A 24221-nucleotide genomic window follows, 5' to 3' on the forward strand; every position below is an offset into this window, starting at 1 on the left:
CCCTTGGTGGTGAACCTTTAAAAATTGACTCTATTAAAACCCACGAATTTTTCCATTTGGAGAATTTATTTTCTTAAGACAATTTAAATTTGAATCTAAGTAATTAATTTTTTGGTTTAGGATTTAATTTTATTTTGTTAGAAAAATTAATTAATTTATACACGAGGGGATTTAATTATTTTTCCAACCCTCTAATACATAAAATCTTACATTTACAAGACTCAAAGAGGGAATACACATTTGGCTTAGACCCTCAAGACACACAACCCATCTATGACACAATATGATCTAGTAAACCAAGTGATTTGTAATAAAATAATTAAGCTAACTAGCTTAAATTATTCCCAAACCACTTTTACATCAGATTCGACTAAAAAAACTAGGACTCACATAATAATTCGACAATAAATTTCACCCTAGCTTTGGGGTTTAAGCTGCAGGGAAAAACCTCCTAGGATGAAATGCGTCATCAGAATTATAGGCTTACTTAGGTTGCTACATAGACTCAATGTTTTACTGAGATCATTTACATTACATAACTTGCTGAATGGGATAACCATGACACATGGATTGCTGATATGTGATCCGATTGTGTTGAAAAAATGTGTACTTCTGCTTCCCTGGAACTTTGGCAATTTGAGTGCAATAGGTACATGAATATAAATTAGACAACCAAAGATTCTTAACTGTCCAACCTTTGGTTTCTGTCTGGTGAATGTTTCTTTAGGAGTCTTGTCTTCCAAGATTCGATGAAGAATTCTATTTTGAATATAGATGGCTGTCATGGATGCTCCACTCCATAAGAACATAGGCAAGTCTTGATCATGCATCATTGCTTAAATGGATTCTTCAATGGTCCTGTTAATTTTTTCAAAAACTCCATTCTTTTGTGGATTGTAAGGGACAATCAACTCCCTCTTAATCCCAACTTCTTTACAAAAGGCAACAAGTTCCTTGGAAGCATATTCCCCTCCATTATTAGATCTCAGAATCTTGACCTTCTTTCTTGTCAAATTTTCTACTTCAACCTTAAATTCCTGAAACTTGTTGAAGACTTTATCCTGGGTCTTCATTAAGTAAATGCACGTCTTGCGAGAGAAGTCATCAATAAAGGTTACATAGTATAGAGAACCTCCAAGATAATTTATTGGCATTGAACCACATACATCGGAATGAACTAGATCCAATATATCTTTGGACATATTTTCACTACTTGGAAAAGAATTTTTGACATTCTTTCCACGTGCACAACCTTAACATACTCCTTCATGCTCCATTTGCAAGTTTGGAACACTTGAAACCATCTGATTTAAGGTTGGCAAAGCTCTATAGTGAAGATAATCATATCTTCTATGCCATAGTTCACATGGATTGATATCATTATGCGCTAATGCTTGGGCTGGTTGTTTCAAGAGTCTATACAACCTTTTGTCACGAACTTCAATTACTCTAGCAGAGCCTATACTTGAGCCTTTGGGCCATACAAGGACTTTACCATCAAGAAATGCTACTCTATCTCCTTTATCTTCCAAACATGAAATAGAAATCAAATTCTTTTTCAAACTTGGTGCATATAGTATATTGTTAAGATCAATGTTTTCACCTAATTCCAGCTCAATGGATGTGTTTCCATTGCCTTTGACTACATAGCTGTTGTTATCTCCAAGCTCTACCTTTTGAGGTAATTTATTTTCCATCAGACTTATGAGATTGTCATGATCTCTTGCCATGTGTCCTGAGGCACCACTATCTACCAACCACAAGTCATTGCTATCTAGAATAGAACCTATAAGAGCAAAAAAAAGAAGAAATCTTTGTCACCTGAATCTTCATTGTTGGGTTTATTTGGATGTTGATCAATGTCTGCTATGGTAGCATGCTGCTTTCCCTTTATCTTTCTATCATTTGATCTTTTAGGACAATTGCTTCTATAATGACCAAATTTGTGACATTGATAGCATTGAACCTTTGACATATTATTCTTCCCTTGAGGAGCATGTTGTGAAAAATCGGTTACTCGATTCCTACTGCAACAAACTGATTATATTTCTCCTACTTATTAAATTAATTGAACAAGTTACTGGCAGTTTTCTACGACAAATACTGAAATACATACACTGCAGTCTACACCAAAATAAAACTGCGGAAACTGATACACCACTGGAGAGAAATAAACATCACACACATCTACACAGTTATTTTTGGACAAAAGTCCCGGAAAAACCCAATGTGGGAAAACCGATGCAACAGCTGAGGGTTTTATTATTATGCAGTGGTAATTATGAGTGCAATTCGTTGGATGCTCAATTGACTATCCGATACAGAGAGAAACTGGGCAAAACAAATAGTGAGATGATCTCACCCTGTCACTAGAAGATCCAACTCTGATTTGCTGGAAGTGAGTCTCTGTGTCCCTTCTGCATCAGCCTCTGCACAAAACTACGTCAGCCCCACGTAGTCTCTGCATCACCTCTGCTGGGGACTGCACTGCTCTTCCTTTTGACCCTCTGTTGGCTAGAAACTTCAGCTCTCAGCCTCCTGGTCTCACACCCCGGCTCTCGGCTTTTGAAACTCGATTTCGTCAGCAGGAATTCGATCTCCCTTCAGGCTTTGCGCTGCCACTGCGTCAGCTCTGTGTGGCCTAGCGTCAACCTCTTTGGACGTCATTTTGCGCTCTTTGCCTTGTACTCTACGGCTCAGGGAAAACTTCCCTTCGGATACTATCCTTGCCCCTCATTGCAAAAGGTCACATCGAATTCCTCTTCCGGCAACTGCTGTGCTTCAGAAATCCGATCTTCTAATCCCCACTCGATGTGTTCTCCAAGTGCCCATTGATGTCCTTATAATCCTCCAGTTGAGAACCAATGACCCAGATTAGATTCTAATCAATGGCTCAGATCATTTGGACTCGATCTTCGTCTTCTTCTAGAAGTTTCACCCACAGTTAGATTAATACCCTTTAATTATTTTAATTTCCTAAGTTTAGACTTAGGCACCCATTAAAAATAATTAATTATTTTAATTAAACCGTCTCTGTGTGGAATTTCCCAAAACGATTTCTGGGTCTTGGAGAATGCATGTGTTTAAGTCTCCTCGCAAATTTTGAGACTTAGAGCACATCTGATGCTACTAGAAATCAACACATGTCTTCTACCTTCATTTCTTCTTTGGAAGCCAAACTTCTTTCTTCCTCTAGCCTTCTTAGAACGTGCTGGAAATGCTTGAGAGTCACCTTCTTCAAATATTTGAATCCTTCCCCTTCATATAAGTCTAGATTCTTCTTGATTACATGAGATACATAGTACGTCAAAAGTTGGAATCTCCTTCCTGCCATAGATACTAGATGCAAACGAATCCCATGAGTTGGACAAACCACTAGTTGCTATAGTCACAAGTTCTTTATCAGAAATGATTTCATCAATTGCTTGAAGTTGATCTCTTAATTGAGAGATCCTCACGAAATATGAGGCCACAATATAATTTCTGGACATTTTAACATAATAAAGTTCATTCTTCAAACTCATTGCTTGACCAATGTTGTTGATAGTATATAATTCAACTAGGGCATCATACATCTTCTTTAAGGTGTCAAGATTTGCAACATATGTAATCAAATGATCTCTTATAGAATCCACAATAATACTTCTAGTTGTGATGTCATCCTTCTCATACTTTGCTTTCCTTTCATCATCTGAAGGTTTAATATACTTGCCTTTCACAATATCCAAGACATTATTCTTTGCGAGGATGAGGTCAATCCTTGTCTTCCAAGCCTTGAAATTTGTAGCTTCTCTAGCTTTTTTTTGACATCATAGAGGAACCCATGGATATAGACAAACAATCAAATTGTAGATGTAGGACTCTTCAAAGCTCTTCAATAGTGATCTCAATGTCCTTTCCTTCACCAAAGCTCTGATACCATGTTGATTTTTCAAGTGCAATAGATACAAGCACTAATTTATGAAAACTGATAATTACTTCTAATGATGTAGATATTCTTTTAGCATTTCCAATTTATCAATAAGCAATTACACTTCATAAATTCAACCATAAATGCACAAGGATAGTAGAGATCTCAATGCACAAAGAGAACACAAGATTTATCCAGGGAAAACCCACTTGGGGGAAAAACCCAACAACCTTTTCTTAGAGAAATTCTTCGGTTCAACAAGAGATACACCTAATTCTACTACTCAATATGATGGTCAAACTGATCAACAATGCTATGGTCAAACCTGGTCAAACAACCCTCTTGTCAAGTCAATCTTTTTCCCAAAAAACTTGGCCTTCCTTGATCTGTCTAGGATGAAATTCAACCTCCCATAAATTGCCCAAAAACTTGTCCCTTTTGCCTAGAATTTCGGCCCTGTTGCCTAGATTTGTTGTCTAGAATATGCCCAAAAAGTCACATGTACGAAGTCAGGGAGAGAGAGAGAGATGCTTAAAATGATTTCGTCCTTCGTCCTTCTTCTTCGCTTGGATGCCTAGAACTATATCTTGTCTTGTGTGAGATCAAAGTGTGTCTTGTGGAGGAGGTTGAATGCCTTATTTATCGTGTTCTGCTTGGCTTGAATGGGTGTCTCTTCACTTGACTTGAAGGGGGTCGACTTGACAAGTTTGGAGCCAAAAATTCAAAATTCAATTTTTTTTCATTTGAAACCAACATGAAGAACATGTCTATATTAATCATTTCAAGGGCTAATCAATAAAATGACATGAAGAACATGTCTTACATTTTTCATTATATATTTCAAGGGCTAAAACATTAATTATGAAGATCGACCATAGCTACAAAATTGAACAGTTGCATGGGTGTAAGCCCTTTATCTCACATTTCAAGATCTTTGGATTAGGTTTAGGGGTCCACTCCCCTCATGAAAGGCATGATATTTCCCCTACGCATTACACTTTTTGCAGGACTTTGGTTGCAATTTCTCTACTCTTAGAGCAATTTTGGGTAGTAGATTGTTCTTCATACTCCTAAGTAGAATGGTGTGGCTAAGTGTAAGAATAGGGCCATCATGGAAATGGATTGTCGTATGCGTCACTCTTAGAACATGAAGCTCTCCTTTTAAGAAGAGGCAGTGGTTTATGCAACATTTATCATCAACTACACACTTACTTGTATAGTCATTAGCATGACTCATTATGAGTAGTTGCATGGGTGTAAGCCCTTTATCTCACATTCCGAGACCTTTGGATTAGGTGCAGGGGTCCACTTGCCTCATGAAAGGTACGATATATCACCTATCCATTACACTCCTGGCAGGATTTTGGTTGGTTGTAGTGATATTTTTAGTGTTATCATCTCTATGACTCCACCTCTCACCAGGGGACCAAGCATCATGATGCTACCTTTGATGTCTCTTTTCCTCATGGTCTGCTAGTATCTCTTTCATCACTCCTTTCTAGTGCTGATTCTAATCATGATTCGCCATATTTATCCATGGATCATGCCTTTTCTTGTCTTGTTGGGTTGCTTGTTGATGACTTCTAGTTGGTTGTAGTGGGCCTTTCTACATCTCCATTTTATGTTGGTTCACCCATATGTACTCCTTTGAGTTTTTCTTTTGTAGTGATTGGATAGTCTATGAGGACTAATGGGACTACTTCATTATTTGGTCCCTCCTCTCCTCCAGGTGTTTTGTCCACCTTCCTTCGTTAGATGAGGTGATCATTGTTGATACTCCCTCTCTAGATGTGTAGCCTAGTGATGCTTTTCCTTCTAGTGATGCCTAGCTTCAAGATGATTCTCTTCATGTGGATGCACATCTATTTGGTGATTATGGTGACAATGATCCCTCTACCACATTGTTTCCATCTTCTTTTGCCACTCTTATTGATGTTGTTGATTTTCTTGTAGATTCTTTATCACATTGTTTGGAGTCCTCTTCATTATAGGGTCCATGAATCGTCATTCTATAATTACAAAATTGTTGTCATACTAGTTAGATGTTCACTGTCTTAATGACATGGTCTATGTCTACTACAATATTAGGTCATGGTTGAAGCAAATTGACAAAGCACCAATATGAATGCCATTTCATTGGATGTGATTGAAATTTGGCACCACAATTCCGTGGAAGGTGGAGATAGAGATGCGTGTCGTGTAGTCTATTTATCCAAATAAATGGATATTCTTTGATTTTTTTTTTTTTGGTACTTGATGTTTAGAGGTAGAAACCAAAGTTTTTGAATCTATGAGTGATTTTCTGCCTAATCTCTCTCTAATAAAGAAACCCTAATTCCCCAACCTTCATATTTATTTCTAGGATCGAAAAGTAATCGATAGATGAAAATGCCCATGTAGGGGACTTTGTGAACCCAAGTATGGATATAGAGGCTCAAGAGACACTTCAAGATACAAATCCCTTGAAATCCTTGAAATGTAATCTCAAACCTAGGAGAAAAGGTACTCTAGGTCTTTTGGAGGATGTTGATTGCCCTACCATGCTTGCTAAGCATTGTTCTTGGAAAGAGCCATGCTTTGAGAGCCTATTCTGCCACCTTTTCCGTTGTACTTAGCATATCCTTTTAGATGACCTACTAAAGGAAAGCCTCCCTAGTGGTGAAAGTCCACAAAAGAGTAGTAGTTAGTGGCTATGGTGACAGTGGGCCACACCTCATATTGGTGTCCTTTGGTTCTTGTCTTGTGAGCTCCCCTCACAAGACCTGCTAGATTTTGAGGCAACAAAGCCTATGAGTCAAGGTTTTCTGGATAGTAAAATGGGCGCTAGAGCAGATGGAGCAAATGAAATAGGTGCGAGGGTTTGTGGACTCTAGAGGAGTAGAGCTCAAGGTTGTAGAGAGGTGTTTTTGAGTGGGAATGACACTAAATCATAGTTTGAACCCCCTTTGATACCATTGATGGATAAAGCGTGATTTTTTTCATTAACTCAAAACATGTATATATTCATGAGGAAGTGGTTATTTGCTTCACATTCCATGAGGGACTTTTGGACTTCCTCAAGACTTCTAATTTACCTACCTCCAAATTATGTACAATAATAATTAATTTTCCACCAAGTTTCATGTGCATCCGTACGAATCCAAACCATTATACACAAATATGTGAAGTTTCTCATACATATAGCAAATAAGGATGCATATAACCAAAATAACATTGATTGCAAACCATCTTTGAACCAAAAACACATCAACAAAGAGGCTCTAGATGGCCCCTATATTCCAAAAGTAATGATGCTACAACAAATACCTACATATCTCATCAAGATCATTGCCTATATTGAGATCCTCATCATTAATATCACCCTCTAAGCATTGAAATAAGATAGAAAAACCTTAACATCTCAAATTGAGATTTTGCTTGAGTGACAGGTACATTTTTATCAGGGTCATGATAGAGGAGTTCAGCAATCAATGCCACCAACATGCAGGTACATAGAGGGCTTGGTGCCCTTGATCAAATGCTAGTTCCATACCTCATGCATGATAGAAGCCAATGGAAACATTGTAAACCCCCCAAATCCTGAAAAGTGTTCAGTCTGCTGGATATTGAGTGGGATTTAAATTTTTACTTACTTGATATGAAATCCAATTAGGTTGGAAACACTCTCTAACATCCTGAAACAATAACAATTAATGGTACTGTTTAAAATTTAAGTAAAAGGATGAAATTGAAAGATAAAGGAGAGTGTCAAACATTACCCTTAATTAAATAGTATTAGTTTGGCCCTAGGGTTGAATATTAGGGTTCTCCACTCAAATTATTGTTTTTAGGAAAATTTTTGGGGACGACTAGATGCCCCCCTTTAGCTGGGGAAATTCCTAGAAACCCCTTTTTTAAGGGGGGACGCCCACAAGCACCCCTTTTGGGGAAATGCGTCCCCCACATTGGGGAAACGTTTCCCTCTGCGTTTCCTTGAGTTTTCCCAAAAGATGGATGTGGCGAAACATTTGCCTAGGCATTGCCCCCTCCCCAAGGCATGGGAAAGGTGGGGAGCATGCTCCCCACTGTGGGACACATCCCCATGGAACACTGATAATAATATAAAAATAATAACCCTGAAGGATTATGTGTCTAACATGAGATGGCGAATTACCTTGCACAGTGTTTACCACTACAACTAAATAGGCATCTGGAAGCTATATCGCTGAGTTATTTAATACGTTCAAGACTTTGTAATGATCTGTGATTTTTGCTGTAGCTTCCAGATCATTTGCGGGTACAGTCTTTAAGATATATAGGTCTTCACAAGCAGCGATTTGTTCACAGGCAGCATTTTACATGATTTTGATGTTGTTCTCTGTCCCTGGTGGTTTATTTATATTTTGATTTTTGCTGTGCAGTCTCAGATTTTTGAGCGGCAATTTATTTCAAAAGATCCTCTTTTCTGCTGTTTGAATGATTACAAAGGAGGTTTGTTTAATGTTTCCTCCCGTTTGAAACTACAATTGTGTTTTCACATTTATTAACAGAATTATTAATGACAGAAAGTTTTTATTTTGATTTAAGTGTTACTGATTGTTAGTTGACTCCTAAAGTCGCCTAGGGATTCCCCCTCAAAAATTTGAAGAGGTTTAAACCGAGAGAACTTAAGTTACTAAAAGAAATAGTTGGTGTCCATAAAAATTTGAGATGACAGACACACATGGCAACAAGTGACGATAAGGCAGGGTTAAAACTTAACTAAAAAATGTATGGAGTTGAAAGGAACAAGAACTGTGGGTAAATGCTTTCAAAGTTGTTACCAATTTTGTTAGATATGTATAAAATCAAGTGATCCCTTGCTTGACACATTCAGTTAGAGACTTAGAGTGGATGAGTGGGGCAAAGATTTTAATTTCTCTGATGAGTTACTCCCTAGATGTTCATCTTAGTGGAAGTCATGTGGGTCAAAGGTAGTCTGAACGTGAGTCACAGAGTCCACAAAATCTTTAAGCATGTAGTGAGGCCTATTCATGGTTTGGGGTTTTTGGTTATACAATTGATAGATTTTAATGGCCAATATTAACTTACCTAAATAATTAAAAGTTAAAGTGTTAGGTCTAGGTAAGTAAATGTAAATGTAACTTAGGCAAGCTGAGATAAATAATGTGAAAAGTTAATTAAAGTCAACACACACTCATGCATGGATTACAGTTATATTAATCATATCCAAATATGTACTTGGTGCTATGGTGATCTTGGAGCGCTTCTCTTAATGCTTTTCGAGCATAGAAATAAAATGCTAAAGAATTTTGAGTAATCTCTTACCATCTTAAGGTCCAATAGGCCATTTTGGTCTTTAGTGGACGTTAATCATCATCATTGTTTTATATATGATTGAGTAACCATCTTACATAGTGCATTTTTTCTCTTTTTTTTGATATTTTATCTCACCTTCAACAATGATGGTTTGGGGCAATCTAGGTAAAAAATTGTTAGATAAACTTGTTCGTGGTAATCTTAGAAATAAGGCCTAGGTAAGTAAATGTAGATGCAACTTAGGCTAGTTGAGATAAATAAGGTTAAAAGTTAATTAAAGTTATTAAGGTGTTAAACACACTCATGTATGATTTAGAGTTACATCAGTGATGTCTAAATATGTCTGTACTTTATGCCTCATTTCATATGATGAATAATAATCTTACATAGTGCTTTTTATCTCTTTTCAATATTTTGTATCACCTTCAACAATGATGGTTCGGGGTGATCTAGGTAAAAACTAGTTAGATAAATTAGAGTGTGGTAATCCTAGCAAATAACCTAATGGGTATTGATTCAAGGTAGAGTTGAAGAAAACTTTTTTCCACATTGACCCAAAGATGAAGTGGCAGTCTGTGGCAGTTGAGCAAGGTGTTCCAAGATTAGGACCAAATGGCTTGCAAGGGAAACAACAAGCTTCAGAGTTGAGGGACAGTTGCCTGCCTCTTCCCGGAGCTACAGATCTTTTAGCAGGGATCTCAGGCACCGGTAGGAGTTGTGCAATTTTCAGAATGATCTCACATGCCAGTTGAAGCAGTGAATTCTTAGCAAGGATATCATACACCAGCAACAACAGAAGAATTTTTGGTAGGGGTTGTGCTTACACCTTGTAACATAAGCTAAAAGGGAGTAGATAACTCTTGGCTTTTGATTGCAAAGGGAGTCCCAAATAATTTAGTTTTTGGCTAAGGGAAGTGTTGGGAAATATCTACCTAAGTAACCTGGTCCGAATTTCAGTTCGATGACCTTGAAGTTTGAGAAAATTTGACAGTGAAATTTTTTTGGAATAAAATTTGGCATTAAATTCAAGATACTACACAATTTAAAAAATTAAAAAATATATGTAATTAAACACATGATAGAAATGAAAATAGCATGCTAAAATGATTAAACATGTATTTCAAAATCACGCCATCTTGTTCAAAATTTAAAATCTTGTTTATGAAACATAACATTAAAAACAAGAACATTAGATAAAGTTTTACACAATTCAGCATCCAAAAAGGAAACTAGTATGGGGGCACGAGTTTTATTCTTGATGTTCCTGTGGCTTACTTGTCACATAAAAAAACTCTATATCACAAAGAGCACTCGAGGCAGTGAAACCACTAGAAGCGTGATCACTAGATTCACCAATGGATTTAGGACTGGCTCTATCACTCTCAATATCAAAATCATCTTCATCATCTAATGCATCTGGAACAGGATTGAACTTTTTCTCATAAAAATTGGATGAAGCTTTAGCCACATTGTTTAATGCCAATTGTAGATTACTACAAATATAAACAAGATGTTCCAATTTTCCAGATAACAGTCTCTTTCTTTTCTTGGAATGAATATGGTCAAAGGCACTCCAATTCTTTTCTCACATTGATGCACTTGATCTTTGTCTCAAGACACGAATTGCAAGCTTTTGCAATTTTGTGGCCCTTGATGAATAATAATCCCACATGCTGCTGGAGCACTTTCAGTTTCAACCCTATCATATTTTGCTGCCTTGATTCCAAATGTCCCTTCCTCTAACTTGTATGCCCAAAGCTGCGATCTAATCAGACCTGCAATTGATGGATCTGGATTTAGCCTTTTAACAGCCTCTTAAAGTCCACTCATGACTTCTTCATCTTGATTTCTTGATACCCCAAATAATCTTAAGGTCCAAATAGCATGCTGCTGCATGGAAAGGACTATGCATTATCTTCCATCTTCAAAAATCTCTTGGTAATCAGCATCCATATTATCAAAGCACATGCAATGGTCCATGGCTTAGTAAACAAAACCCATACAAGGTTTGTCACCATCAATCATGTGGAGCCCATCAACAATCGGACCAGACATGTTTAAAACTTTTTCAGAATCTTGCCAAAAGTTGTTGCCTAACATTATTTCTACATTGTTTCTCTTTGCTTCTTCTAAAAGGTGAGATCTCCCCCACTCAGCATTTCTTCGACATACTTTCCCTTTGCTTCTTTTAAAAGGTGAGGTCTGCCCCACTCAGCGTTGCAAAAAATAGCTCTTAGGCTTGTTTTCTCTTCAACAACTCTTTCAGAGTAATGTAAAATGTGGCAAACCTTGTGTATCACAAGGCCTCAAAAACTCTCTAGTTGCATTTTTTCTGTATAAGCTCACTGTCAGATGATAGTTAATGACCATGTTTACAACTATTCTGGCTCTTTGAATTGCCTCATTGATCCATGGAAATTTGACTAAATCATGTAGCAATAAATCCAAGCAATGAGCTACAAAAGGTGTTCTCTCCATAATCATCTTTCTTGCATCAACGCAATTTGAGACATTATGAGTGACAAATTGAACAACATTTTCCTCACCAACTGTTGGAAATTGTAAAAGTCCCATTTGGACTATATTGTATCAAAAGAAAAATATTCTTTTTAAGTCAATAGAGTCATTTTGTCCCAGAAGACCAAGTCGTCCCTGCCTTGTCAAGTCATCCTAGAAGAGGCTCAATTTGATCACATGAATGACTATAAAAGGAAGAGACTCTGACCCCATTTGGTCACTCACTCACACAAGTTCGATCTCTGAACAAGAAGAAGAAAAGTAGTGAAAATCAAAAGAGAAAGAGCAAGAAGTCAAAGAAGAGAGAGAAAGCCGAAATTTCTTGTTTGTGCCCACACGTGTGAGATTTCTGGGGTAATTCTGTGAGCTACAGGTTCGAAGTTGCAGGACCGAAATTCTGAGTTTGACCAGATTGTTGGAGTTTGACCAGCGTTGAATTTGACTTGTTTGAGGAAGGTTCTGAAAGAGGGATGACTTGGGGCATGTGGAGGTCTTGGTCTTGGTCTTTGGGTTTTGGATGTCTCAATTTGATCTGATTCTATAAGAAGAAAAGTTGTTTGGGTTTTCCCCTTTGTGGGGTTTTGCCCTGGCCTGGAGCCTATATCTCGTGTTCTTTGTGTTCTTGTGATCTTCATGTATTTTATGTTTTGGTAATTGCTTGATGAAGAAGACATGATAAAAGCCGACAAACACTCACAAGTGATTATCAAGTAAGAGGAATCAATCCTAATCTACAAGTACATTGATTTCTCAACACCAACCTCTTGAATTGCTTCATCCAAAATTCTGAAAATATATTAAGCTGTAGTCTCTTGATCCATTGCATTAACTTCCTTTATGAAAAAAAACACCCTTTGAGGACAATAAACAAACACATTAATCAATGGTCAATGGCTTAAATCCAACCAACCATCACTCAAAATTGTGCAACCTGTATACTTCCAAGAATTTTTAATACCAACCAACCTCTTTGCCAATCTTTCCTTTGTTTTCTTTTCTTTAGCAGCGTGGTTCTTAAAGCCTCAACCTTGGGAGGAACATACCCCTTGGCAAAAATCAACAGCCTTTTTGAATGCATTTTAAAAATATAGTTTTGTAGCCATTAGATGGAATTGTACATGCATAAAAATACTCAGCTATAACATCATCAACTTGTTGCTTCTCCACGGGTTTCCAGAATGCATGTAATGTTGACGCTCCACCTATTTTTGGTGGGGTGGAGGATGATTCACTCAAGTTTGAGGTGAAAAAAGGAATGGTATGTGAAGAAGACATGGCAATCTCCCTCTCAATTTGTTGCCTCTTTATTTCCTTGCTATTCTGCTTTTGATTTGTCATAATCTTGCTGTGCACTGCATCGTTCTTCTCATCAGATATCATTGGGCATCCTTCCATGCCACCTCCATTTCCATTATAGATACTAAGCAAGTGGTCCACTGCTCTGGTTAAGGGTACCAGTGAAATATCTTCTATATAACTGACAAATACATTCTGACCCTTCACTCTTCAAATATTTCCATGCCTCAGCAATGGATTTTTGAGGTGCCATCTAATTAGATTTCTACTCGCCGTGCCCCTCTTAATCTGTTCATTGTGCTCTTTTCAGAAGTTTTGGTCTGGAAAGTTTTAAGATTATGTTTAATGTTAAATATTAATTGCATTGTATGGAGATGTAGGTCTCAAATTCCAATAAATAAAAGGAGGTCAGTGTAGCAAATGAAAAGGAAAAGTGTAAGAAGTGAAAATGAAAGGTTCTATATTGGTTTTTGGCAACACCTATTGACATTTAGAGCAGTGGCACTGCCTTTATCCTGATCCTCAATGTTAATGTCCAGGGGTGAAGATTCCAGTTTGCTTTTTGTATTACCAGAAATTTTCACCACTGCTGTGTAGCCACAATGTTTAAAAATAATGACTCCTAATGGGGCAGTAGCTTGCAAATGGAAACTTGGCACCATGTTTCAAATTTTAGTTTACAGTATTGAACTTGAAAGAAACCTGTGTAAATAATTCAACCAATGCTTGTTCAAAAGAGGTCGACATTTAAACTGGAACAGGAAATAAAAACTTAAAGATATACTTACATGCACAGTTGTGCTCTTCTGTACAGTTATTCCTTTCAGCAAATTTCTCGTTGAAAGTTCCCTAGATGACACTCTTGGGGCTTGGGCTGCAATCAATCTTTTTCTCTATTTTTTGGCTTGCATCTGTAACATCTCTTTTGACTGATATCTTTAAATCCACGATATTCTGTTCAGCAATATTCTATGGGGTTGCAGAGGTGCAGGTCACAGGTGTGTTCTACACTGTCGGGCTGAGTCCTCAGTCAACTCGCGGAGGAGGGCTGTTTGATACAGGTGTACACTATAGTCTGTTGGGCAGAGTCAAGGACTTTCAAGTTTCTTGGAGGGATGAATGGCTGTTGGTACAGGCTTACAAATGTGTGGAGGAGGGGAAGCAAGTCAGGACTTGGGACTCCTGCAGCACATCCTTTAAAGAAATGAAAATCCCATGTGAGAAAAACCATGAGGAACGAGCCAAAACCATGTGGAACAGCTTAGCGTTTTTTATTTTTATTTTTAATTTTTTTTTTTTCTGTTCATTGAATTTTAGTTGTTGAATTTGAAAAAATAGATGAATTTAATCGTTTAAAATTTGCTTTGGATTCAAATTTGAATTCGAAATTGCAGTCGGCTTTGAGTTTGACGAAATTGAGCTGAATTAGTTTGATTCAGCTTGAGATTTGACGAGTTTTGAATCTCAAGCTTGAAATTTGTCGAATGTGGTGTGGTGACTTAGATATCAACACACAAAATTAGTTGTGTATAGGTTATAAACTAAGTCATCAAGGTCATTTTAATGTTAGTCACATGGGATCAATGGTAAAGTCCTAATGCAATAATGGTTGCCATTTATCAGGATGAATGAGTGTTAAGTGTGAAGAGACATTTTGAGTTAAGACAAACAATGTATCATTAAAAGGTGAAGAGTCATGGGATATGAAATGGGTCTTGTGTCAAGGTTGATTCTTGAGTGACAATAAATACACGATGTATGAATTGTGGAAAATTAAGAAAGAGAGGCATTTGCAACTTGTATAGTGTTAATATTTCTGAAGAGATTACTTTCTTGCCATAAATCCATGGATGTATTTCATTATCTATGTCTGATTACTTGCACTTCAAGATAAGTTATATTTCTAAATATATATTGAGTATCAATTTGATGCGGTATCAAAGTTGTTGGAATTTGAGTAGCCATGGTCAGTATTTTCATCATGAGAAGAAATAGAAAAATTTGAATTTATGTTATGCCTCCTAAATTGCTCAGTTCAGACTCCTATTGTTCAAGTCGGCTGGGCCCCGTGGAGGCACCCATTCGAACCCCTTTGGAAGATTATAAATATGTGAGCCTCTCCTCCTCATTTGGCACATCAACTTGTGATTTGATCATCTATGTTCTAGCGAAGGAGAAAGGAGGAGGATGCCAAAAATCTCAGGAAGGCTTAACACTTGTTTTTGGCCAGCTGTCATATTTTCGTTTTTCTGGATGTATTGATGAATTTTGAACTCTCTCTCTCTCTCATAAGGAAATATTTCTGGGTTTTCCCCTTATCGGTTTTGCCCTAGCCTCAGGCCTAAATTTCTGTTTCTCATGTCTCATTGTCTCATGGTTATTTTTACTGCTCTTTCATGTTTATTGGTTGAAATTTTCTTGTATAACTGCTTAATGATATTGGATGTTATATGCATATGTAATTGATGCTAACTGATCATTGGAAGTTGTTATCTCTTGAAGAAAATTGTTCTAGCTTGTTTTCCCTAGAATTATCAACAAAAGTGTTAATATAGCATCACAAAAGTGTTAATATAGCATCATTTTGTTTGAGAGATTTTCTTCCATAAGACAATACTTGTTGAGATTCTGAGAAAGGATAATCCAAGGGCTGTTGATTTTCACTTTATTATATTATATTACCCTCTGCTTATAGCCCTTGTTGAGCAAACAGTAACATGATTCTGCTAAATACTCAAAAGATCTATACAGCCCAATAAATCCCTTACTACACTACTAGAGTACAGATATTACCTCGCTGGCAGTTTGGAAGGGTGAGAGCAACAAGCGCTAGCTCATCCAATATCACCTCATGATGAGCTTCTTCACTACCACAATAAGCATATCAGCCTTTAGATGATTGGAGAGACACATCTACTAATCTATTAACATTCACAAGGCACTTCCCTAAGATTGTTTACAATGCTGAGTCAGGGAGCCCCATTTCTTTGGATTACACTCAAAACAGATTCTGGGAAACTCATTGTGGTTAGAATTGGGCATTATTCTGATCGTTCCAGAAGCCACATCTGTTTTACTGTGGATACTATTTTACTATTTTCATTTAAGCTCTTAATTTTTGGACTTAAAACTATGCTCTAATTGCCATATTCACTCTCTTGCTGTATGTGTACTCATAGTAACCTCCAGTCCTATTGGCAATTCTGGTCACTTGATGACATATCTTTCTTTCTTTCCTCCATTTCTTTCATCAAGCTATATGCTGCCAATTTAATTCCTTGTGTTTTCAAAAAGTGTGACTCATAGGGACTTAATACTGCTTTCTGCGAGTGACTGAGTGGCTCTCTTTCACTAGGTAAAATGCCCTTTTCTATTAGATAGTTGAATAGTAATGACCTTTGCCAATGTGGAGATTATGTTTCAACCTAAAAATATTAAAACTGTTTCAGATTTTCTCAAATGGGGTGTTCTTAATATTTCTGACCTTACTCATTGAAATATCCCCAAAGTAAACAATATTTGTTTTATAATTTGTAATGTTCTGCAAAGATACTAGATAAGATAGTTTATTAATGTCCAACAAGTGACTACAATAAGTAGATAAATAGGACTGAAAATGGCATCCAGTATCAGTACATAGTGGAAGTGTGAAAGCAACCTGATTCATAACCGTCCATACCCTCTTCTTTTCTAATAATTTTGAGATTATTTTGATTGTTGTCATATCTGATCTTGATTTTTAAATTTTGAGGCAGTGTTGTTTTAATAGTATTCTGTCAACAAGATTAAAATGGTTTATTATGATTGTGCTTCCCGGAAATGAAAAATATTTAATGAGACCATTTCATCCTCCACATTTGTTTTTCAGGCTCCTCCTCGTGCTGATGTGGTGAAAAACCTAAAAAATGGAATTGTTATAAATATTCTTGGTATGGGTGCCACAGTGCTTGGGATGCAAGCTACTGTGGGACTATTAGTGGCAAAGGCTCTTACTTCTTCTGCTAATCCATATTACCAAGGATTATCACCAGCCTATAGCCCAGTCCTGGCTCTTGATGTCTTTTTGGTTCAGGTATGTTCTCTTTATTTCAGGACTCTTCTTTAAGTGTAGGCGCTGTTTTATCTCTCTCAATTTAGTTCTTCACTCTCTAATTACTCTAGTGTTTAGTTTTTGGCGATCGTAACTCTCAAGTTTTGATTTATAGTTTGAAAAAAAATACATGGTTTGCTTATCAACTCTGATTTATTCCTCTTACAACAGAAATCAATTATCAATTTGATCCTCCAATGGAAGTGGTAGAGTTGACCATACCTCACATCAGTCGCTGCAATTTAAAATACAGGATCGATCTCCCAATGGTAGAAATTGTACTGGGCTATCAACCTCTTTGGGTTCATCTCGTACAATCTTGAAGAAAAAGAGAGCATATGTGGTTGAATTGGAAAGGAGAATACAATACCTACGTTTCATGGTATGACTGCTGGGTGTTGGGGAATACAGCCACCATATCCCCAGTCCTGGGAGCTTTGGAGAGGGTATAAAATACTCCTTTTCTGTAGGGAGAGCCGGAGAGGCTTTGGGAACTTCTTGGGAGTGTTCCCATCAGGAGGGCATATCCATCGAATACCGTGGCTGGGGCTGCCAAGAAGCTCCTTGCTTGTCATATAGAACAAAATTTTAAGGTCCTTACCAGCTAAAGATTGACATTTACTTGCCATGCATTTCAGGACAATTATTTGCTGTGCATTCGACCATTGGAACTTAAAATGCATACATGATTGCTGGAAACTGCATATATGAGTACATCAGTGTATTAGTATTCTAATTTGTCCGGAGTTGATACACAAATTGCTGGAATAGAAACCCTGAAATGTGTAAATAGCTTGCATTAATGGATAGTGCCCTTGTCGGAATGCTGAAAATCCATCTCTGCTTAATCACTGAGACTTGAAGTACATACATGCCCTTTTACCAGTGGGAACTCATATGGGCCCTATGGCTAGTCAGAATGGATACATGCCTAGGGCAGGTTGAAATGCTTACAGCCCCCAATGTGCATATGGTTTATCATCCTTTGCATGTTCCATCATGATATGTATGCTATTTAACCTAAAGTTTGAACTTTCCATATATTATTCATTCATATATCACTAGAAAGCTTAGATATTATTATATTATAACATTTTAACTGATATATACATACACACACACACATATATATATATATATATATATATATATATATATTGAACTATATTTCTTTTGTTTCTTCCAAAGGAAAACATATATTGAACTATATTTCTTTTGTTTCTTCCAAAGGAAAACATATATATATATATATATTGAACTATATTTCTTTTGTTTCTTCCAAAGGAAAACTTGTAGGGAAACCCTTGAGCACTTCCCTACATTTTGTAGATGCTACTCATCATTTTTTGTGTTGATTTTTTGTAGCATTGAGTAGTATTCCCACGTACCAAGAAGACTCCTACTAGAAGAATTGTGAAAAGTTAAAATAATATCTTTATTTTTTGGGCATCCTGTAGGCTCTGTTGCTGCACAAACTAGCAGGCCTTGTGAAGAGGCAAACGCTAGAGGGCACAAAAACACTTTGGACAGAGGCCCATTGTAACCACAGCCTAAGTCCCCTACTCTTCTCAGATTTTCACCGACAGGAGGAGTCCCGATAACATTGACTTGTGATAGATGAATATCTATGATAGGCATGATGTGAGGGTAGGTGGCTCATTCAATGGAAGGGTTCAAGAAAGGTATTAGCTTTGGGAGAAGCTAGTAAGACCTTCCACGAAAGGCCCCTTTGAAAGATGACTACACGAGACCTAGGGTTGAGATATATGATGAGATATGAGTGCATCCAAGGTCAAGGTAGACGAGAAAAAGTAATGTAAGGTTTACTTCAACAAGTACTAAAGCCTTCAAAGAAACCCCCGAGTTGAAGGATAAGCTTCTAGGGTTCTCTCTTGATGTGATGACTAGGGCATCAAATTTCCGAAGATTCATCGTGGGAAATCCACCAAAACTTGAGGATCACTAGAGAAGACACGAAGAAAGAGTTCTATCAAAATGAAATTCAAAATGTCCTCCTCCAAGAGATTTCGCACCAAGCCCTAGAGATGGCTCCTTATCCTTAAGGGGACAAGGAATAAAGGTGAAAAGAGAGATGATTTTCAAGTTTAGGGTGATTACCAAGGATTTAGGATCAATGCCTAACCATTGGGAGGCTAAGGAGTCAAGGATAATCTCAATTTTGGCAACTCACTACTTTAAGGATACCTAAAGAAGTAGCTTCGCTACCCCTAATGGATGCATCTACACAATACCTCTAGATATTTATACTTCGATGGAACCTGTCAATGGAGTTTCAAGGATGCAAATGCAATAAATCCTCTAGGAACATTCATTCATTCACTATCTATGAATAATACATGCAAAATTTCCCAATAGTTACAATTTTTAGACAATATTTCATCAATTAGGGCACATTAATAACCATGAGACAATATTCCATGCATTAGACATTAAAAAAATCAAAAATTTATCAATAAAGAGCACTTACAAGATAATGAAGAACATATCCATCCATAACAATGCCAAATAGAAGCTCCAAGAAAGATAGCAAATTTATCCAAACATCAAAATTCATCCAAAATCTCCAAAAACCATCCACAATTGCAGGTCCGAAAATCTCTAATAGAGGTATTGAAAATCCAAAGTGTGATGCTAGGATGAGACAAGGTCTCTCCTATTTATACAAGAGTTAAGAGTTCAATTTTTGAAAGACAAAGCCCCTTTAAATGGCTAAGATGCTAAATAACTTGTTACAGCTCAAACTAGCAAGGGACTTAAAGCGGATCCTTAAAGGGCAAATGCTAGGCCAAGGGAAACAAATGGAGACTTAGCCCACTATCACCTTAGCTAAGGCTCCCTTCTATTTACGGACTTTCACAGATGGGAGGAGACCTGGTATATTTTGGAGTCACTGATGAATGATAAGTCAATGAAATGATGTGGAGTGACCGTAATAATCCCTTTCCTGGAAGAGTTAAATAGATAAGGCTTGCTTGCTTTCTAAGTAAGGAACAATGTCTTCTAGGGAAAGGAAGGCAGGATTTAAGGGTTAGGTTTATGGGATATGACTTATGAAGGAACTTCCCAATCCCTAAAATCCTTATTGTAATTGGCATCCCAGATGGTTCTTGAAGAATTGTCTTTTCAAAGGAACGGGACCACACGAGACTAAGTGGACCCGGTCTAGGATAAGAGGAATGAGTATAACAACCAATGATGTTTTTGCCCTAGACAAGATGGGGAAAGGATCAAAGAAAGGATTTTCACTTGAAGGTGTTGGTTTGATCTTATGAGGCACTAGCCTTGGCGATGCTAAGGCAAAGTTTGATCCCGGAGTTAGGGCTTGGCTTTTCTCCCAACCCCACCGTCAGAATGGTTTCAAAATTGGAGGAGACCTTCAGAAAACACCAACGCATGAGACCATAAGAGATCTAACATTTTGGAGGGCTAGTTTGTTAGGAAATTGATGCCCTAGGTACCCCGATTTGGTTAAACCTGAATGAAAGTGAAAGGATGTGACTTTTGGTGACCACCTCTTGGTAGATCAGTATCTTAGTCTTGGGAGAATGGAGTCTATGATGAAAAAATGAGTAGGATTCTTGATTCTTAGTCAAGGAGGCCTCAAGATTACTTTGCTAGCCTTCTAGGTCAAGGAGAAGCAATGCAACTTTTATATTTTGATGTGCAAAGGAGATGGCTTATCAAAGTCAAATTCTTTGATAGAATTACCCATAGGAAATTTCGTTCATATTACATGGCCCATACATTGAGAGATGTTATAATAGAGACAAATTCCACAATTTTAAGATGTAAATGCATGCAGCAATTAGCCCTAGAAATAGTGAAAATCCCAGTCCAATGTATATGACAAAGTGAAACAAGAATAATGTTAGCCTCACTCTCATAATAAAACAATTATAAATCCAAAATTATAATTAAATAAATCAAATCTTGAGAAGTAGGCGTTAATTCTTCAAACTAGGGAGTTTAGTTAGGATGAGAGATTCTCTCCAACTAGTTAGGCTCCTAGATTAGTGTGTTGTTGACATATTTTCTCAACCATAGTGTCCAAGATAGACATACTATCTTGAGACAAACTTCCTCATGTATTTATTTGTACTATTATCATTCTTTGTACATTGCACATGATGAGAGGAATATAGTAAGGTTGAGGTTTTTTCCGCCATTTCTATGTATCTGGTATTTTTTTTGTGTATTAATTTTGTTTAGTATCCTACAAATAACATTAAAAGCATGTACTTACATGTAACAAAATATATCCAACCATCCAAAATTGACAAAAGAGAAGCTCCAAGATAAGATAGACCAATATCCACACATCATAATTCATCCATAAAGCTCCAATTCATCCTCTAGAAAAGGTATGAAATTCTCAAGAGAGAGAAAAGATCCAATACAAAGCGATGATGAGATAATGAACTCATCTCACTTGTATTTATACACTAATGAGGAGTTTGAATTAGCCTCTTTGGCCTACATAAACCCAAAAATAATGTTCTAATAATCTAACTTTTGGCAACAAGCCCACCAAACTAGCTCATATATGCATGTCGTAGGGCCCTCTAGGAGGCCTAATGAGGTCCATGGGTGCCATAATGAAGGATAGGACTTGTTGACCACTAGAGTGGCATATGATAATTATATAAAAGACTCCATGCCCAATAATGATCCAAAGGACACTTGTACCATCATATATCATCAGTCAATAGAGTTTTTTAACTCTACTTCTCTGTTCTCATCATCTTTCTTGTACCCAGATTCCACACCCTACGGGGAATTGTAATAAGTGATACTAGTAATGATGAGTTTTTAAGTCTGTAACAAGCCTAGGATGTTGGGACTCGATCAACAAATAAGTACACCTTGGAGTGTTTTTTTTATCTGGTTAATCATCCATTTTTTTTTAGATGCGGATAACTTTTTGGGTTTTTTCACTCACTTTTTACTCCAAAGCCAAGGTGACGGTTTGAAGGTTGAGCCCCTAACACATCTTAGTGTCTAGAGGATTTATATTACCATACTAGATCACACAAATTTTTTTGTGGAATTTGGCTAGGTCTAAGTAGGATTTTTTAATAATTAAAAATTTCCCGCAAAATGAGATCTTTAAATTATTTTCTATGTAATGATGTAAATAAGTGGCCTTAGGAAATGTCCGGGGTGTGTGACCACTCAAAATTCATCCTCAGAGGCCCAACATTATTCTAGGACCCACTTTGAGGGTCAAAAAAACGACTTATAATCCCTCAAAAGTTGATTTTCCTAATGCTAGTAGCAAAAATGAGGAAAAAATTCAAAAAAATGAATAATTGGAAAAATTTAGAAATTTTTCCAAAGTCAAGATAAGTCAAATTTTGACAAGGAAAATCTCAGTAAAGGTCAAAGGAGATGTGGCAAGCATGTGGGGCCCACCATAGAAGGTACAAGTCAAAGTCAATATGCCAAGTCAAAAGCAAGTCAAAAGTATCACGTTGGTTTCATGAAATGTTACGTATGGCTACAAATTTACTTGTAATTTAATTCAAATATAGTGGATTTAATTGAAGCCAAAGTCTAAAGTTAAAAGTGTGAGTGGGGAATGGACCCCACCTCACCCTCCTACTCTACGTATGGTTTATCAAAGGGAAATATGCACGTGTAAATGAAAATCCAAGCAATTCCAGTCAAAATAATTTTCAACGCAAAAATATGCTGCCAGAAATCAAAGGTTTGTCATTAAAGTATAAGTGGAGTTTGTCTCCACTCTCAACAGGTTTGTCATTAAAGTAGAATGGAGTTTGTCTCCACTCTTAACTCACACGGTGGCACCAACAACTAGTTAAAAGATAGCACTCAAACTGCTAGCCAACCACAAGGATCATATGCGAATTTGGATGAGCAGTTGACTTCAACTGAAGTAGAGCGTGTTTCCATTTTAAAGCCCTTTATTGCAATTTCTAAATCTAACTGTTAGAAACCCTTCATGTACTTTTCTGATTTATTTCTGCCTACTTGTTCTGATTAATTAACAAGTTATTTACCATGTAAATACTGAAAATAAATACAAGTACATGCTCAACACATTACAGATCATCAACTGAAGTAAACAAAACAAGCACACAAGTGACACCGTTTTTTGGACCAATGTCCTCGGAAAAAACCCAATGTGGGAAAACCAGTGTAGCTATCTGAGGGTTTTAATTATTAAGCAGTTTTAGAATACAATCTGGGTGCCAAAACCAGCTCACCCAACAGAGAATAATCTCGGCAGTGGTACGTCTCAGTCGGAGACAGATGTTCTGGTTGAAACCCCGGATAAACACTCCGACAACTCCCAACTCCAATCTGCCCCACAAAAACCCCAGCATCAGCCTCTAGGGAATGCGTCAACCCAACCCCAGCGTCTGCCCAACGTCACCCTAGCTCGCCTTGCGTCAGCCTTTGGAGGCACTGCGTCAACCCTTAGAGCCTCTGCGTCACCCATGCTGGCTCTTTGAGGCACTGTGCAGCTCCTGGTTGCCTTTGCGTGAGCTCTGGCTGGCTCTGCGTCCCTCTCCCCTGGCTTCTGCACTGATCCTCCTGGTACTATCTTTGCCTCTCTGCTTCTGTATTCACTGTCTGTCAGCTGCAACTCTGATCACTCTTTTGACTTCCTCAGCAAACCCTGCCCCAGAAAATCGAAATCTTGATCAACTCGGTGTGTTCTTCAAGTGACCCTCAATCCTCCTCTTATACTTTTCTCGTTGACAATTCAACGACCGAGATTAAGTCCCTAATCAATGGCTAAGATTAATTCTGGCTTGATCCATGACTTTTGGACCATTCTAACACAGTTTTATATTAATACACATTAATATTTTATTTTCCTCAAGTTTAGACTTAGGGACTCCATTAAAAATATAAATAATTTTAATATCTCTCGAACTGTTTAGTATCTACCCAAACCAATTTTGGGTATTGGAGATCTCATGTTTCTTAGCCTCTCCACCAAGTTTCGAGGCTAGAGCACATCTGATGCTACCCCAAGTCAACACCCTCTTGTTTATGTGAGTATCCAGCCAAGTACACACAAATCTAATTGAGATCAGAGCCAACTACACTCAGCCCTCA

At 37.3% G+C, this 24221-nt stretch overlaps 1 protein-coding gene across 1 annotated transcript in view; it reads left to right on the plus strand.

The window, feature by feature from the left end:
- The window catches only part of TIC21 (translocon at inner membrane of chloroplasts 21), a 249121-nt gene that overhangs the window by 148486 nt on the left and 76414 nt on the right, over nt 1-24221 (plus strand). The window contains exon 3 of the mRNA XM_089421038.1: nt 16890-17093. Within this exon, the coding sequence (XP_089277164.1) occupies nt 16890-17093 (204 nt within the window). The remainder of the gene's footprint in view (nt 1-16889; nt 17094-24221) is intronic.

The sequence above is a fragment of the Pinus tabuliformis genome, chromosome 6, assembly GCF_031772625.1.
Source record: "Pinus tabuliformis cultivar Carrire ecotype Pingquan chromosome 6, CPIR1, whole genome shotgun sequence".
NCBI classification, from domain to species: Eukaryota; Viridiplantae; Streptophyta; class Pinopsida; order Pinales; family Pinaceae; genus Pinus; species Pinus tabuliformis.